This window comes from Thamnophis sirtalis, unplaced genomic scaffold (genome assembly GCF_051295495.1).
Source record: "Thamnophis sirtalis isolate CommonGarterSnake01/CBP01778 unplaced genomic scaffold, rThaSir2_p1.2 scaffold_12, whole genome shotgun sequence".
NCBI classification, from domain to species: Eukaryota; Metazoa; Chordata; class Lepidosauria; order Squamata; family Natricidae; genus Thamnophis; species Thamnophis sirtalis.
The window spans coordinates 39,843,107-39,855,674 of NW_028261392.1; the positions used below are offsets into that span (position 1 = coordinate 39,843,107).

Genomic DNA, 12,568 nt, shown 5'->3' on the forward strand with positions numbered 1-12,568 from the left:
TTTTTTTTTTGTTCTAATACCTTTACTTCAAATTATAAAAATAAAAACCAAGACAGAAGATCATGGTGAAGCTGCCAGTTGTTTTTTTGTGCATTGGATATGTTCTGTTAACTCTTGCAGGTAAGTTATTGGATTTTTTGGTTTTAGTGATGGATACTATCTGTAATATTGGTATAATTTCAGTGTTTTTCTAAAGCAAAGTATTTTAGACTCAAATAATAACACCAACTTATGTATTCCAAGTTTGGTAAGAAACTGACTTACACCAAGTTGTATGTTAATTAATTTAACTCAATAGCATCAATATGACCAATGGCATGTGTTGACCACTGACCAATACTTGAGCGAGACTATTATCAGAGATCATATGCCTTCCATATCTGACTTCAGATGTACAATTATATGTAGGTGAAGCTTTGAATGAAAATCACTAAAATAAATTGGGAATTTTTTTAAAAAGTGGTCTGCCGTTTGTTCCTGTGTTCACACTATTACAGAACAATTTCTAATCTTCTAGTTTCAAGCAAGGTATTTAGAAAAATAGGAGCTAGACAACTGCAAGCATGATTGGATGCTACTGATTTTTAAAACAGCTTTCAGCTATATTTTATATTTTTAGGATAAAAATCATCTTGGTTGCATAGATAGTGCTGTTCTAAGAGAAAAAACTTTCAATACTTTTGATGCCCACTATCACCTTTTTTAAAGCTATGAATAGAACTTGCTCTGATATTTTCCTCTGTAGAAATAAAATCTCTAACTAGTTGGGATCATTTTATTTCCTTCTTGTACAAGTATACATATTCAGTATAAGAGTTCATGATGTTTTAACATGGCATGTCAGAACATCTGTTAAATTATGAAATTATGAATATGTTTGAAATGAATTAAGAAATCATCGTTGGAAACATTTAGTACAGACAATATTCATTTAGTTTTATTTCATTGTAAGACTATCTACTGAAATATTGAAGATGATACTGTATTTTACAATACAAACAATCCCATCATGATAAATTCATTACTTAAAATTATCAAGTTGATTCCTGAATTATAACAATACATTCATATATAATTTACAAAATGAGCTTAGTTTTTATTAGAACTTTGGAATATAGTCCAAATTAATAGACATAAACAAAAGTGCCAAAACAAATGTACCTTTCCAGATATTATAGAACTTTAAGTTCCCACAAACTTACCTCAAGTAGATGATCATAAGAGTTTTATTCAAATAATAACTAAGAACTGTAATATGTAGTATCTTCTCCATTCAACAAAGGTATAGCTTTTCCATTTACAATGATAGAAAAAGAAATAATCCAAGGCTGTCTTCTCTTGATTACAATTTGTAGTTATTTTGTCAGACACAAATAACCAGGAACAAGAGTTGAATTCAAACAGTAAAAATTTATTATATGCTACCTATATGTAAGAATCTCATCCATTAATGTTCAAGATAAATTAGCATTAAATTGGCAGAATTCACAAGGGGCTCCCACAGGCCTCTAACGGGAGCACAAAGATGCCAAACTGATGACATGTCAGCCTGCTCATCTACAATTTTGTTAATAGAAGATATGACAAATTTAGTAAATTATTAAAATCTCCAGATATTAGGAAAAATCTCTGAATAAATGTTTCTCTGTGACTTCTGAATTTAAAAAGTATTAACCTTTGTATAAATTTGCTGGTTGTGACCATAATAAATATTGATTGATTGTATAAATTTGATTTCAGCATACGGCTTTGATTGGCAATATCCATCAGGTGTTTTTGATCAAATGTCTTTAACTACACAATCTGAAATATATTTAATCACTAAGTTTAAATTACTAAAGCGAAAGCCCTTTTTTTTCTAAGCTGAAGGAAAAAAATATTACTGGAAAAGTATTGCAACTGGTTCTCTTTGCATTGGATAAGAATGAGGAATGGGAATGTTAAAGAAGTGAATGTTAAAGAAGTGAATGTTAAAGAAGTTAATGTGAATTTGGTAAAAAGCAATCTGCACTGTGCAGCCAAGTGAATCTAGATTCTTATTTCTAAAAGTTTCAGCCTTTAAGCATAACACTTATTAAGTCAGGTATGTGGACTTTCTTGTTCCAAAGTAATTGCATTGGGAGTTGCCTCTTTATGTAACTACAATTATGAATTCACATGCAGAGACAGCTCTATATACAAACAGTGTGCTTTATCAGATGCATTCTTTGTGATAATTATTAATATAAAACATAATAAATGGTGTATGTTTGTTAGGGAACTTCCATTTCCTTCCTTTTCTGCATATGAGCCATATTTCAAAAATACTATTCATATTTGCTATATTGCTTCTATTTATCACCCTCAGTCCTTGATTCAATCTTGATTAATAAAGATAATGCTAAAAGCATTCTTATTATTAGTTCTTACAATAATACATTAACCTGACTTTTAAAATGTCAATTATATTGTCACAAACTCACATTAATTCATTTCTAAAGCTTCTATGCCACATTGATATGTCTATGCCCCCTCCCTGTCTCATTTGTTGGATACAGATCAGAAAAAGGCATGACTCAGACAGTATAAAGTCAGTGTTATTAATAAATATTGTATAAGTATAGATGGTCATATTTCATTTGTGCCGAAGATTGCTCTAATAATTTCTAAATCTACATAGAAATTTTATTCGCTTTCTCTCCAGAGGTGGGATTTACTTACCTTCCCTACCTGTTCGCAAATGTGAGCACATGGGCCTCGTCTGCACATGCATAATGCACAGCGTTCATGCATTATGTTGGGATGGGGGGCAGGGGGAGGGACAGAACCTCCCACAGTTGCCGTTACCAGATCACCAGAACCAGAGAGAATCAGGTGAATACCACCTCTGTTTCCCTCCCAATTTACACCACAGTGACCATATATTCCTTCCACATTTCCATAATCCATTTCAGTTTTGGTACTTGACTGCTTGATTGTCACTTTAACCCATTTTAAACCTGCAGTTTCTTTTAACTAGACCAGTTTTTCACAGTGTCAGTGTTTTATAACAACTTTTTTTTTCATACTTACCATCAACTTTTTCTTCTTCCTCATTTTTTCCAGAGCCCATTATCCATTATTTATGTATTTTTATCTCTTCATGCTACAATTCTAGCCCATTATTGCTTTCTAATAGGGAAGAACTGCACTGTTATTGGTGGTGTCCTATGCAGCAACTTTCTCCACAGTTAATTATGAAGAGTCAGTGACATTCGTTGTTCACTTAACACTTTTTTCAAGGATTCAATTCCAGATTATTGTACTGCCCAATCTTCTCTCAGCCCAGTAACCAATGCTCTTTGTCTCTGAGTTGGGTACAATAATCATTTTTGCCCATCCCATTTCTTATGAGCCTTATTCATGCCAACTTGTGAGTGCTGTCCCCTTGGTGTTGAGTAAGAAGTCTAAATAGACCAATATATCATTCAACTAGCAAATAAATAAATAAATAAATAAATAATAAATAAATAAATAAATAATAAATAAATAAATAAATAAATAAATAAATAAATAAATAAATCTCCAAACAGTATTTCCTTGATCCGTTCTGATCCTTTTCTTGCATTTGCTTTTGCAATAAGAAAACAATTTATAAAATAAGGACAGTGGAGGTGGGGAAAGGCAGAGTGATAGTGTTGGGCAAATGACAAAGAGGTTCTTCAGACTGACTGGAAAAGAGGATATAGTGGAAAACACAATGATGTCCTGACTTTAATTTGGGGCAGAGGAACTTGGTAGAGGGTTCTGAGAAGAAGAGTAAACATTGAACCAATAAGACACCATTCATCTCACAATGTCAGAAGTTTGCACTTTTCTTTAATGCAGCAGCCGAGCCAAAGTTTAATCAACTGGCAAACATGTTCATACAGTAGAACATTGGGGTCACACTTGACATGGTGGCTACATAGGAATAGGCCAGTCTCTGATACAGTCTTGCTACATGTTCATAATACAACTGAAATCATTGTGCTGACAGATAGTTAGCCCTTGGAAAAAGACTATCTAGAATTTTAATGGGATTAAGGGATTCTTACAGAATCTTGAAGGCCTGCAAAAACCTCTCCTGACTTCAATTTATATTGTATTCAAGCCGATTGAGAAATATTTCTTTGGAGTTTCTTTCTTACACAAATCAGATATCTTTTCTCCCTCACAGCTCTACAAACTCCTAACCTCAATCACACTGTCATTACAGAATGCCACACTGGGTCCATCAATCATGCACATGACTTGTCACAAAAAAATAAGGTGTAATTCTTTTTGGAAAAAATATAGTGGATATTTTCTCACCAGAATCCATAATTAGAAAGTTTATTTTTTTGCTCAGTAAAAATTGAATTTGCAGTGAATTTCAGCTGCTTATTTCAGATGTCTCCAATGTATTCTACATGATGTATCTGTGCAATATTCATATAACTGAGTTGTTGGGTATTGAAAGCTCATAGAACTTGTTGTTGTGAATTTATCTGCCATTGATTAAAATCTTTTGGACATGAGATTTTAAGACTGGTGATGGGCAAAAAAGGAAAAAGCGTCCATTAGAAACTATATTCAGGAACTGAGTAAACAACAAAACATTTGCATTATTCCTAACATCAAGGATGTCACGATCAATCTAACTATGAGATATTACCATATACATTATGGCAATATTTTTATAGGCCACCCTATGGAAACATGGACTCCGCTCATTAATGAACATTTCAGTAATCGCTGCTGGTAGCATAAAGTATCTTCAAACAACTGTAGCAATATATACTATTAGAATATGTAGATGTAATGACCGTATGGAACATATCAAGAGTTTTATGCTAACATATGGAATATGAAATATAAACAAGTTGATTAGGCCAAGAAAAAAGGGACTCAAATGTTTTTAAACTCTTTAATGTTTGTGTTTCTTTTGAAAGATGATGGCGATTTTGACTTAAAAGATGCTCTTGACCCAAGTAAGTATATTAAGAAATAAAAACATGTTACTGAACAAAGCAAATGTTTTTACTAAACTGAATTCTCTTTCAGTTTATGTTGAAGGTAGACAATATTATTCTCATGGCCACCAGTAGACACTTCTTTTTAAGCCCACTAGACCTCCCGAATTGATTTTTAAATTATTTTTTTTATTTTTAAAAAATGAATAGGATGTGACATGTTGCAAATTTAAGCCTCGGTGTTTAACATCTTAATTATTTTCAGTACTGCTTCATCACATGGGATCCTATAACGATTCTTAGGAAATTAAAATGATGGATGACTACAACTAGAGTCTTTGTTTAAACAATGTATTCCCGCAAAATTAGATATGGCAAAAGCTATATATCATTGATATGTCACAAAATTTTAAACATGTAGTCCTGGACATCTAGTAATGCAGCCCTACAAGATTGTTTAATAACAGTATTATGTTACTTTAGCAATATTTATATACATAAACTCTACTATATATTTTATGTGTGGCCCAAGACAATTCTTCTTCACTCAGTGTAGTCTATGCAAGCCAAAAGGTTGGACACCTGTGATCTAGTCAGGGTGTCAAACTTATGGCCCACGGGCCAGATGTATCACGTGCTGGCCACATCCATGGCTGGTTTAGTGAAGGGGAAGAAGTCTCAATACATTACATGACAACTCCGTGACGATGCGAGTTTGACACCCCTGATCTAGCCCAATGTGTTTCAAATTTGACAACTTTAAGATATGTGGACTTCAACTCCTAGAAGCCAGCTGTGGAATTCTGAGAGTTGAAATCCATATATCTTAAAATTGCCAAGTTTAAAAAATTGTGATCTAGCCTAAACCTCTGCTAAAGTTCTGCTTTTTCTTAGTAGGTTACCACCCAAATATAGCCAGGTATAAACTATGTCTCATCCTTTTTAACTTTTCAAGATCAGCCAATGTAAGCTATACACATTTGCTTCCAAAGAATATAAATACATACCTCTTTATAAAAATATTTACTCCGAGCCGAGGTGGCGCAGTGGTTAAATGCAGCACTGCAGGCTACTTCAGCTGACTGCAGTTCAGCAATTCGGCTCTTCAAATCCCACTAGGCTCAAGGTTGACTCAGCCTTCCATCCTTCCGAGGTGGGTAAAATGAGGACCTGGATTGTTGTTGGGGGCAATATGCTGACTCTGTAAACCGCTTAGAGAGGGCTGAAAGCCCTATGGAGCGGTATATAAGTCTAACTATTGCTATTGCTATTGCTATTGCTATTGCTACTCATATTCATATGTATCTTATTTGAGAGTGATATTTAATATATCATGTTTAATAACATTCTTTACAAAGCAATGCTACATAGAGTACATTAATTTAGAAACAGTTATTAAATACAGAAAATATACTTCCAGGGAATCTTAGAGATAAAATATTTGTGAAATTGAATATATCTTGAAGCTAAATTCCCTTTGATTGAACATGGAGATAGTCAGTATTTGTTTCTTGTCATTTTTTAAAAATTAAAAGTTCTAAAAACTGCATCTCTTTGAAAGAAACTTTTTGCACAGGCAATCATATAAAAATCATCTCAACCCCACAGAGTAAGTTTGGGAATAAGCAACCTTTTCTTTGCATTAAAAAAAAGTTACTTAAGAGAGCCAAAGAGGACAAGAGTGTGTTTTCTGGCTTGATTTTCAGCAATTTTTAAGAATACCATTGATAAGTTTGTAAAGAATATTGGAAACTTAAAATACCTTTTATTTTTGTGCCTCCTGAAAATAACAAATATGAATTCTATGTATTAATAGCTACTAGTAGACATGTGTTCTTGGTAACTTAGTGGGCCTTAAAAGTGAAGAGGAGTTCAGTTGCCCAGCTTGGGCTAATTCTAAAGGTTTATTTCCAGTAAAGAGAAGATAGGATTGTGTTGTCAACATCACAATGAGTTTTAGAATTGACAACTAGTTTTTTTATGTAAGCCTCCTTTTTGATAATCTTAATAATACAGTAATGTTCATTTACTTTGCTTAGATGATAAGCCTTCTGAACCAACAAAAAAGCCACCAGGGGGTAAGCATTAAATTGCAGCTGATCAAATAAATACCGCAATGTTAAAGCTTTCTCTGTGTCAAACTACAACTGAACTTTCCCAGTGGTAAAATTCATTTTTTTTTACTATCGGTTCTTTGGGCGAGACTTGGTGGGCATGGCAGGGGAAGGATACTGCAAAATCTCCATTCCCACCCCACTCTGGGGCCAGCCAGAGGTGGTAATTGCTGCTGGTTTAGACATTGTAACCCTTTCTGGAGTGGTTTGCTGGCTTCTCCAGAGTGCAACTCCTGCTTAATTCTTAAAAATGAATGTCATTTCTTCCTGCCCCTTTCCATCAATTGCCCATTCCTAATTGTTATTATAAGGTAAGCAAAGATAAAAAATAATCTTCCAGTATTGCTAACAAGAATAATACTTGGCATTTAATCCAAGGTGTTCTTTGGGGGAAGAATAGATTAAAGACATGTTTATTGTTCCTAAAGAAATAAAATCTATGAAAAGAGATTTACTTTATATCTGGAAATATTTATCCTAGGTAACAAACCTCGACCTAACTTATATCCTGACCTTAGACCATATTCAGATAATAATGGAAATGGTGGTAAGAATGGGATTTGTGTTATTTATATCCATTCATAATATTTTTCTTTTCACTGGTTTGACTGTGTTTATTGATTTGTAATATGTTGATTTAGGAAATTCCTTTAATGGTGGCGGTGGTGGCAGCATTGGAACTGGTAAGATTTCATTTTGTTGTTAAGTTTTGAAATATCTGTTTCCCCCAAAATAAGACTTCCCCAGATAATAAGCCCAATTGGGCTTTTGAGCGCATGTGCTAAAATAGACCCTCCCCTGAAAATATTGCAACATAGCAGCAGCCATGAGGTGACCATGCTTGCTGCCTCCTGCACCTCAAAAATAATAAGACCTCTCTGAAATAAGGCCAAGTTCTTATTTTGGGGTCAAAAGAAAATGACCCTGTCTTATTTTCAGGGAAACATGGTATTTACTACCTTTCTATCCTTTTCATTTAAATCCATACGTCAATATTATTGGAACATATTGATCAGCACTTCTAATTTAATTTTTAGTATTTTAAAGAAAGTATTGTTCATATTATCTATATTAATTAGATTATAAAGTAGATATATGTCATCGCATAAAGGGAATAGGATGTAAAGTTGAGCTAAACTGCTCCTGAGATTGAATAGCACCCATGTGAAATGTGAATGTCTATGCAAGAAAATCTGAGTGGCAGTTGGCTGCAGGAATTTCCATGACCTGGAAAGACCCGAGTTGTGAAACAAGGCCACAACAATTTCCTTTGGTGCTGCTTCCTTGCAAAGTTATCTTACCTGACTTTCATTTTAGTTCATGCATAGGAATCTGCTTTGCTATTCTGCATGATTGCTTAAGACTCTGCTTTTGATCATTTATATTTTTTGGATATCAATAGTTTCCTCACCAAATGCCATCAAGCAATTTGCAAGGCACTTCAAGATAAATTTTGGTACACCCACTGATGTGATTCTGAAATCTTCAAGAAGGATAAAAGGACAGTCTGAAAGAAAGAGAAAAGAGTACTAAAACAATTAATTTTATTTTTTAGGTGGTTTTAATGACCTAGATCTCAATGATGGAAAACCTTTAGCTCCACACCCAGCAGGTAATGTATAGATTTTTTTTCCAGCTGACTCATGTTGATCTACTTTCTCTGGCAAAGTAATTTAATTGGAAGATTTCTCATTATTATTTTTTAGCCTGCTTTTTAATATATAAACAGATCATAACATATTATCACTAAGGTATCATACTGATGAAATGGAATGCTCAGAAGTGATGCCCAGTGTCATTGAAATTACACACATGCTTTCTTATATTGTCACATGAATGCTGCACTTATGTCCTTGGGTCCCAATCTGTGAAACAGGTTAGCAGGCCTCCATACATTATTTTTCATTCCATCTATTCTCTATTTTGAGAATATGTTTTCTATAATACATTGTTGTTGGTACTTGTAGTACTGGTAGTGTGGGTTTTTAAAAAAATGCTTTTGTTCTTGAAATAACCATGTTATTTACTCTATCTTAGGTGAGAAAGAGCAAACTTCTGGTCAAGATGGAAATATGGGTAAGAGTTTGCTTTTGTGTTATTAATTTTTTTGTCTGTGTGGTCATTAAGAGTCAAAATATGTAAATAGTAAATACTGTATTTTTAAGTATACTTTATTAAGTGCCTTTAAAAGAAAAGGTAACTGGGGATTTCTAGTCTGGAAGTAGCTGAGGACCACTTAGTTGGAATAGTTGGAAAAAAATTAATTTTTGATGGAAAATAGTTGAAATGATCAGATTTGGAGCCAATCCATATTGTTGTTTCTACTCCCCCAGCCTTATCCCAATGTACTTCCTTATTTTTTTTCAAAAATTACTAGGCTTACAAAATTTAGTTCAGTCCTTTCACTAGGCAGATAAATAGAAGCATATTTATTTCATTTTATTTCAGTCTTCAGTTGAAATCCAACTGTTGCTGCAGTAATTTTCCTCTGGTTTCTCATGTACTGATTCCAAAAGAAAAGAAATCAACAGGGAAAAATGGGTTTGAGTTGAAGATAGACAAAGTAATTTCTTGCCATCAAACCTAGTCAAACATTTGGGTTGGAACATTCTTATATTTTTCATTCTGTCCATCCCAAATGACAGCAACATTCTAATTCATTGATAGTTACATGATTTGGGCAATGATGAAGAAATTTCATTATAATACATGTAGTCCTCAACTTACAACCATTCATTTAATGACAGTTCAAAGTTACAACAGCACTTAAAAATGATTTATGACCATTTTTTATATTTATGACCATTGTACATGGTCATATCGTCAGATGATCAAAATTTGGATGCTTGGCAACCGGTGCATATTTATGATGGTTGCAGTGTCCCGAGATCATGTGATCACTTTTAGTGGCCTTTTGATAAGCAAAGTCAATGGGAAATCGAGATCCATTTAGCAAGCATGTTACTAACTTAATAACTGTGGTGATTCACTTAATAGCTGTGGCAAGAATGGTCACACAATGGGGCAAAACGTATTTTAAACAACTGAAATACTCAGCAACAGAAATCTTGGACTCAATTGTAGTCTTACATCCAGGACTACCTCTAGTGGTATTATAACTGTTTTTTCCCCATCTTTAGTTGATTCTGCTACGACAGCTCAGATTACATCTCCTGTTGTTGCTGTAGCTGTGATACTGACTGTTGGCGCCATAGCTGGCTATTCTGCTTATAAGCAGAAAAGATATTGTTTTAAACCAAGAGGTAAGCTTTAAGTGTTATAAAGTCTGTAAATCAATACTGGATGCCACAGCTTAGATAAGACTTGAGAATGTCTTCATTATATATGGGACATACATACTGCATTAGAGACAGGTCTCTTCTCACAACAATTAGGGAAGACTTACAGTATTTCCAATGGGATCAATCAATCATTTCACTTACTTTTATGACGGAACAGATAAAAGAATAAAAGAATAAAAAGCTAGCCTTTTTCTATGAATGTTTTCTAAAAGATAAAATACCAAGTTTCTATGCTAATACTATTTTTTTAGTCGTCTTCTGCTACTGAAACAGATAATAAAATTTCATTCAGTAACATTACAATGCCTTATTAAGAAAAATAAAAGCTTCATTTTAAAGATCCATCTGTAAAGAATGTTGTTTTATTCTTTGTGTAAATTATATTTTGAATACTTTTGTCCAGTTATAATTTTTGTCTGTCTGTTTGAGTAGTGTTTTATATGCCTCCTTTAAGAATTGACTAGCATCAGAAATATGCTTCGGATATCATATGAACCATCAGTAAGGACATTTGATTGAATGAATGGCTAAGCTTCTTGAGCATGTATTGGATCACAGTCCTTAAATTACCATGTTCTCTTTCAGGTGCTCTGTTAGACTGAAATCTAAGGCAAACGTATCTTACACTTCTCCATCTTGCACAGGTCCAATCCCTAAAGGCTTTTGAAACAATCCTGTGCATTTACTTTGAAGTCAGATTCACTGTATCAATGCTACTTATTCTCTTGTATGTTTATATTACAGTGCATTTTTATTCGAGAGTGAAGGTGTTTTCTAGAAAAGCTTCTTACAATACACTTAGTCTTTCTCATTCACCAAAAATATGCCAGACTTAATTACCGGTACCTTCCATTTCATTCCATTATTTCTTCCATTTGTTTTCTTACCAAGAAATTATATTTTTGATTGAACTAGCACACTTGAAGCATCCAGGGGTATATGTTGCATATTATTGGTAATATGTTGCATTATTATTTGTGACATAGTACCTTTTCTTTTAACATTAACACACACACTTATATTGTAGGTGGAGCAGTTGCCTAAACTACTCAAAAATGATCTAAGAAATATTGAGTTCCACAAGATCAACAACAAATGAATGAACTGCAAACTGTAATACCTATGATACTGTTGCTAAGGTTTTATATAATTAGGCATTTTGTTTGTGTGTATAAAAATCAAAGAACAAAAATTTCAAAACAAGAGATTGGTTGATGATATACACTGCACCTACATTGTATGAATAGAAAAAATTCACTTTGTGTGGGTTTCCCCCCCAGTTCATACAGGTAAATAACATGTTATGTTCCATTTGTTTAAGATCATTGGATCCAAACGATCAGAATCTCAATCTCACTCTTGGTATACAGTAGAGCCATTGGTTTATAGTTAAGACTCTTTATGTACCTTTTTCAGATCTTCAGGACTACTTAAAAATCTATGGGGGGCGGGGTTTAGATGCACTGAAATGTGGACAGATGCACACCATGTCTTCTCTCTAGTTTAGCTATATTGCATCAGTGTTCAGGGAAATACTGTACTTTTCTAACTTTATAAATTAAATTTCATTGAAACAAACATGATTGGTTATCTTCCTACATTAGCTACTTGAAACCACCAACAGTCAGAATTATGCACCCAGATTCCTTTTAGCATTTAACCTTATGTAGAAATGGATGCTATATGCTATATTGTTCAAACGCCAAGGGATAGTTCACCTACTTTGGAGTGTGACTAGCTGAAATGTTAATTTGGTGAGACAATACCAGGTGCTGAGAAATAAACATAGATTGCGATCATCTTCATGAAGTTCTGAACAAGGGTTATTATATTAACAGGAGATGGTCAGGAAAGGGAGGTCAGGAATACAATGGAATATGTGTATCTTTTTTCCTTTTTATTTAAGGGGATTTTTTCCCCTTCTTTCTTCACTTCTAATATATAATACATTATCATGTATATTGTTTTCCACTGATATATTCCTGTAAAATCACTGTAAAAGTAAAATTTAAATTAAAAGTTAAATTTGACTCCAGATTTACATTTGAAACAGAACTATGTCCTAATGAGGAACATGTTATTACTAAAATGTACAAACCTTTGTTGAAATATGAGCCAGAAATACAAGTGAAATAATGTATGATAAAATGGCTAAACTTTTTGGTTCCAATAAACAATTGGTTCAGTGGGACGATATGTG

The 12,568-nt window shown here is 33.5% G+C and overlaps 1 protein-coding gene across 1 annotated transcript; it reads left to right on the forward strand.

Moving 5' to 3' along the window:
- On the forward strand, window positions 1-12,262 carry XG (Xg glycoprotein (Xg blood group)). The gene is made up of 9 exons (XM_014052715.2): window positions 1-120; window positions 4,932-4,970; window positions 6,992-7,030; window positions 7,548-7,613; window positions 7,708-7,749; window positions 8,622-8,678; window positions 9,104-9,142; window positions 10,207-10,329; window positions 11,396-12,262. Exons 1-9 carry the CDS (start codon window positions 63-65, stop codon window positions 11,410-11,412), a joined length of 480 nt encoding a protein of 159 aa, XP_013908190.1. The 5' UTR covers window positions 1-62; the 3' UTR covers window positions 11,413-12,262.
- Window positions 12,263-12,568: the final 306 nt, after the last annotated feature.